The sequence below is a fragment of the Hyalella azteca genome, unplaced genomic scaffold (genome assembly GCF_000764305.2).
Source record: "Hyalella azteca isolate HAZT.00-mixed unplaced genomic scaffold, Hazt_2.0.2 contig3540, whole genome shotgun sequence".
Classification (NCBI taxonomy): Eukaryota; Metazoa; Arthropoda; class Malacostraca; order Amphipoda; family Hyalellidae; genus Hyalella; species Hyalella azteca.
This window is the reverse complement of record NW_025933788.1, coordinates 47,497-54,481: the sequence shown is the minus strand read 5'-3', so window position 1 is coordinate 54,481 and position 6,985 is coordinate 47,497. Positions and strand designations below refer to the sequence as shown.

The 6,985-nt window shown below is 34.5% G+C and overlaps 1 protein-coding gene across 1 annotated transcript in view; it reads left to right on the top strand.

Moving 5' to 3' along the window:
• Positions 1-3,410: 3,410 nt before the first annotated feature.
• LOC108670373 (obscurin) overlaps positions 3,411-6,985 on the top strand; it is a gene marked incomplete at both ends in the record, with an annotated part of 21,722 nt that continues 18,147 nt past the window's right edge. Inside the window, 3 exon segments of the mRNA XM_018157842.1 lie at positions 3,411-3,589; positions 5,364-5,584; positions 6,589-6,764. Coding sequence (XP_018013331.1) covers positions 3,457-3,589; positions 5,364-5,584; positions 6,589-6,764 — 530 coding nt within the window.

Below are 6,985 nucleotides of genomic sequence, written 5' to 3'. Positions count from 1 at the left end.
GGGGTGAGTAACGGGCCATCGTGGGGTGAGTAACGGGCCGCCGAGTAAGAACACAATATAAAGTTTAATCCGATGTAATCATAAAAAATAAATTAATTTTTCATGAAAACCCGTGAACACTAAAAATGGCACCAAAGATGGCAAACAGGCTGTTCTGAATTTAAAATTTGAATAAAATCCATCACAATTAAATTTGAAAGCGCTACACAAATTAAAATGTATGTAAAAATAAAAACGGGGAATAATTTAGCAATTTTCTACCGTTTACAGGTGCAGCACACTTAAATTTGTGTAAAATGCTGCACAATTAAATTTGTATAAAATGCAGTACAATTAAATTTGAAACGCTACAAAAATTAAAATATATGTAAGAAGAAAAACTAGTAATTAGTAATAATTTAATAATTTTTTGCTGTTCGCAGGACCAAAGATGGCGACCAAAGATGCATTTGTATAAAATGCAGCACAATTAAATTAGAAATTGCTACTAAAATTAAAATGTATGTAAAAAAAAAACTAGTAATAATTTAATAATTTTTTACCGTTTACAGGACCAAAGATGGCGACCAGCTGCTGGAGAGCGACAAGGTCCGCATCACAGCCACAAAACTTAACTACAGCGACATGAGGTGCTCTATTTTCAGCCATCTTATATAACAAATAATATTTAATTTTATACGTTACCTAACTTAGTAACTGTTTAATTATTTAACAAATAATATTTAATTTTATGCGATAGCTAACTTAGTAACGGTTTCATAGTGCAGTATTTTTAGGCTATCTTATTTAACAATTAATATTTAATTTTATGCGTTACTTAACTTAGTAACGGTTTCATAGTGCAGTATTTTTAGGCCATCTTATTTAACAATTAATATTTAATTTTATGCGTTACTTAACTTAGTAACGGTTTCATAGTGCAGTATTTTTAGGCCATCTTATTTAACAATTAATATTTAATTTTATGCGTTACTTAACTTAGTAACGGTTTCATAGTGCAGTATTTTTAGGCCATCTTATTTAACAATTAATATTTAATTTTATGCGTTACTTAACTTAGTAACGGTTTCATAGTGCAGTATTTTTAGGCCATCTTATTTAACAATTAATATTTAATTTTATGCGTTACTTAACTTAGTAACGGTTTCATAGTGCAGTATTTTTAGGCCATCTTATTTAACAATTAATATTTAATTTTATGCGTTACTTAACTTAGTAACGGTTTCNCCAAGGACCCTACCACATTTGAAGAACAACATACGCCAAGCCATCCCTAACATACCCATCAATTTGCTTCAGCGAGTTGAATGGAACTTCAAAAATTGAATAACTAAATGCATTGACAATGAGGGCCGTTATTAGTCCGATGTCATCTTTAAAACTAAAAGATACAAAAAATTCAGGTAATATTTTCAATAAAATTTGTATTGCTATGATATCTTTACTAGTTATTTTATAAAGATTTCCAAAAGGTTTTTCGTGAATCACCCTGCATATATTAAGGTATTGTATAGTATTGTATGGAGATTCTAATGGTATAGTATTCTTTAGTATAGTATATTCTTATTAAGGGTATATAGTAAATAGCTAGTGCTGGTACTGTGGTTACGTAATTTGTACGATGTCATCTTTATAACTAAAAGATACAAAAATTCAAGTATTGTACATTTCATTAAAATTTATATTGTAATGATATCTTTACCAGTTATTTTTTAATGAGTTTTGAAATCAGGAAGTTTCCGTGAATCACCCTGCATATATTGTGGGCATAGTATAGTATAGTATAGTATAGTATAGTATAGTATAGTATAGTATAGTATAGTATATGCCCACCGTCGTGTGGTGAGTCATGCCCGCCGCCCACCGTCATGTGGTGAGTCATGCCGTCGCCCACCATCGTTCTCAAAGTTCTTCGTCTGAACGAAATATTTCGTTCAAACGAATCATCGGACATTGGCCATTACGAAATGTTTCGTTCAGACGTAATTACTGGCCATTGCTAATTACAAAAGGTTTCGTTCAGTATGATTAAGGGACATTGCTAATTTTGAAATGCTTCGTTCAGACGAATCACCGGTCATTGACCATTAGGAAATGTTTCGTTCAGAAAAATTATGGGCGTCGTTAATTACGAAATTTTTCGTTCAGACGTAATCACTGAACATTGCTCATTACGAAATGTATCGTTCAATAAGATTGAGGGACATTGCTAATTTCGAAATGTATCGTTCAGAAAAATTAGCGGGCATAGTTCATTACGAAATGTATCGTTCAGTACGATTAAGGGGCGTTGCCCATTACGAAATGTTTCGTTCTGAAGAATTATAGCGTACGTATTCTATAAACGGAAATTCTTAAGATTTTTCTTGTTTAAATCTTCAATTCACTCATGTGCGATGTCGTCAAAAAATCATCATTCGCATTTGTCCGGTGATATTTCCAATATTGTTTAGAGTCTATATATTACCCTGTAAATATAGGGCAATAATCATAATTTATAGGGTTTAGATAATAATAAACATGTATTATCCTATAAATACAAGGTAACTTCTAATAACTACAATAACTAATTGTGTAATAAATATGTACCTAGGTACATATAGTTATATATAATTTAAAGTCTGGCGCCTTTTTTGCCCACGTCGCGTAGGCGCCACAACGGCAAGGAGCTCATGGCTGTAAATTTAGGGTAATAATCACAATTTATAGGGTAATTAAAAATAATAATTTATTATCTTATAAATACTAGGTTACTTCAAGTACAAGAATCGGCGACAGGCCTAACCAGGCCTATTCTTTAATGCCAAAGATACTATACTATACTTTTCATAACTACAATAATTATTTTTGTAATAAATATGTACTTAGGTACATATAGTAATATATAATTTAAAGTGTGGCGCCTTTTCGCCCATACCTAGGTACATATAATTATATATAATATAACGTCTGGCGCCTTTTTTGCCCACGTGGCGTAGGCGCCACAACGGCAAGGAGCTCATGGACTAATCACAATTTATAGGTTTTAAATAATAACAATTTATTATACTATAAATACTAGGTAACTTCTATTAACTACAATAACTATTTGTATAATAAATATGTACCTATAGGTACATATATCATTTAACATCTGGCGCCATATGTCCTTAATTACATATAGTTATATATATATATATATTCTACCGTCTGGCGCCTTTTCGCGCACGTCGCGTAGGCGCCACAACGGCAACAAGGAGCTAGGGTAATAAAAAATAATAATTTTTTATCCTATAATTATTAGGTAACTACCTACATTAACTAGGTAACTAAATACCTACAATAACTAATTGTGTAATAAATATGTACCTAGGTACATATAGTTATATAAATATAATTTAGTCTGGCGCCTTTTTGTCCACGTGGCGTAGGCGCCACAACGGCAAGGAGCTCGAGGACTCGCCACACACGCTCCACATGCGCGACGAGGCCGCCGAGGTCTACAGCCTCGTCCTGGACGACGTCACCCTGGCTGATGCGGGTGCCTACAGCTTCACGGCGTCCAATGAAGCCGGTGAAGCTACGGGCTCTTGCAAGCTTCACGTGCACAGTAAGTAGTGGGGCAGGACAGTAAGTAGTGGGGCAGGGCAGTAAGTAGTGGGACAGGACAGTAAGTAGTGGGGCAGGACAGTAAGTAGTGGGGCAGGACAGTAAGTAGTGGGGCAGGACAGTAAGTAGTGGGGCAGTACAGTAAGTAGTGGGGCAGGACAGTAAGTAGTGGGACAGGACAGTAAGTAATCAAATTAAACAAAATCAAATTATTATTAATTAATCCACCAATATTATATTAATTATATTATATTAATATTAATTATATTATCTATAGAATTATATGGAGTTACAAATAACATATAGAATCATATACAATTACTATAATATATAGAATGACGTAGAATTACAATAATAAATAGAATCATATATAATTATCATAATATATAGAATTATGTACAAACAATAATATATAGTATCATATAGAATTACAATAATATATAGAATCATAAACAATTACTATAATATATAGAATGATGTAGAATTACAATAATAAAAAGAATCATATAGAATTAAAATAATATATAGAATTATATACAAAACAATAATATATAGAATCATATTGAATTACTAAAATTTGTACGCTTGCGATTGACGACCAGAGAATTCGTTGATTTAAATTATTTCTTAACTACCTGATTTGGCTGAACTTTGAAATGGTTTTCAGAGGGATTTTCTGATTTAAAAAAAGTCTACTGTAGTATTCTATTTATGTATATTATGTACTTATTTCCACCAGAATTTAAATATATAATGCTTTTTGTAACTTGAAAATGAATGTTTGTTACATTCGAAACGTCGTTAATAAACTAAAAGTACTTCCTGATATATGCTTTTCGATCTACCAATGTCATCTGAAGAATTGTCCGACTCTTTGATAATTTATATTTTAAATCAACAAATTCTCTGGGGCCGTATTATCAAAACTTCGTAAGTACGCAAAACTTCGTATGTACGCAAAACTTCGTAAGTACGCAAAATCGACTTACGAGTGGCGTTGCTATGACAACGTAATACTAGCGGTGGTATTATAAAAGCATTTGCGCGAGAAAAATTTGCGCGGGAAAAAAATTTAGGATTTTAGCTAAGACTTGCGTACGAAAGTTTTGATAATGCCATAAAAAATATATAGAATTATATAGAATTAAAATTTTGAAATTCATTAAAATTTACTTAAATTATATAAAATTAAAGTCTAGAAAATCATTAAAATTTATCTAAATTATATAGAATTGTAATCTCTAAATTCATTAAAATTTATCTAAATTATATAGAATTAAAATCTCGAAATTCATTAAAATTTATCTAAATTATATAGAATTGTAATCTCTAAATTCAATAAAATTTATCTAAATTATATAGAATTGTTATTTCGAAAATAATTAAAATGTAATCAAACCCCTGACTCGCGTCAGCCGTGCCGCCGTCCGTGTCGCTGGAGCTGCTAGAAATTAAATAAAATAGACCTAAATTACATAGAATTGTAATTTCGAAAAAAATAAAAATGCAATCAAATCCTTCACTTCAAAATTAACTAAAATTGACTTAAATTATATAGAATTAAAATCTCGAAATTCATTAAAATTTAACAAAATTTTTCACTTATTTCAGCCGTGCCGCCGTCCGTGACGCTGGAGCTGCGGTCCAGGATGAATTAAAATGGACTTAAATTATATAGAATTGATGTCTAGAAAGTCACTAAAATTGACTTAAATTATATAGAATTAAAGTCTCGAAATTCATTAAAATTTAACTAAATTTTTGACTTATTTCAGCCGTGCCTCCGTCCGTGTCTCTGGAGCTACGGTCCCAGGACGTGTGTCTAGAGGACGTGGCGACGTTCACCCTGCGCTGCTGTGGTCTGCCCCTGCCCGTCCCCACGTGGACAAAGAAGGGCGCCGTCCAACGGGACGACGAGAGGACGGCCATAGCAAGTCCTGAGCCTGGCGTCCACACCATCACATTCAGGGACGTCTCCATGGACGACTACGGCAAGGTGGACTTTTGTATTGTTTACACTGTATTGTATTGTTTACAATGTACGAATAGTGTTTGCACTGTGCAGTATAGTATTTATAGATTTTACAGTGTACAGTATACAATTTACTGTGTTTATAGTTTACAGTATACAATGTATAGAGTTTATAGTTTACAGTACAAAATGTATGGTTTTTACGCTGTACAGTATGCAAGGTATAGTGTTTACACTATACAGTGTAACCAAGTGTACAATGTATGGGTTTACACTGTACAGTATACAAGGTATAGCGTTTGCAATTTACAGTATATAAGGTATAGAGTTCGCACTGTGCAGTATACAATGAATAGTGTTTACAGTGTACAGTAAACAAGGTATATAGTGATAACACTGTTCAGTATACAAAGTATAGTGATTACGCTATGTATAAAGTATACAGTATAAAGTATAAAGTATAAAGTATACATAAAGTATACGCTATGTATAAAGTATAGTGATTACGCCTATACAGGGTATAGAGTTTACATTGTATTGTGCTGTCACTATAAATTGTTTACTCTGTCCGGTGTTCGAGCTGTATGACTTTGTGCTGTATGGTGTTTGCTCTGTATGGTGTATAGTGTTATACACTATGCACCATACATCTGGGTGTATAGTGTTAGTGTATATAGTGTGTAGTGTTATACACTATACACCATACATTATACATTAGTGTACAGTGTCAGAATAACCAAAGTTACGGAGGACGTTAAGGTACCAACAATTCTCGACGTTCGAGGAGATCGCGACGTTTCCGTTTGACCGTTTTTATCTCCATTTCTGAAGACGACGTACAGATATTACGTCAACGCACTATATTACGTTGTTTAACGTCGTTTTTTCTTATTATCATACGTCGCTTATTTTATCATTTCTTCAACTTACGTCTATTTTACATTGTTTTTTCTTATTATCATACGTCCTTCATTATATTATTTCTTCAACGTACGTCTAATATCTACCACGACGTCCCGACGTACCAGATTGAGGTGGTAGCGACGTCTGTCGTGGGCACGACGTCGTCCTCGTGCGAGCTGACGCAACGGACGTTACCGTGCGAGGTGCTCGACGGGCTCGAGAACGTCACGAAGGGCGCCGAGGGCGACGACGTTACGTTAACGGTCGTCATACGGGCGTCACCACGACCCGTTATTGTGTGGTGAGTAACGGGCCTTCCTGGGGTGAGTAACGGGCCGTCGTGTGGTGAGTAACGGGCCGTCGTGGGGTGAGTAACGGGTGAGTAACGGGCCGTCGTGGGGTGAGTAACGGGCTGTCGTGGGGTGAGTAACGGGTGAGTAACGGGCCGTCGTGGGGTGAGTAACGGGCCGTCGTGGGGTGAGTAACGGGCCGTCGTGGGGTGAGTAACGGGCCGTCGTGGGG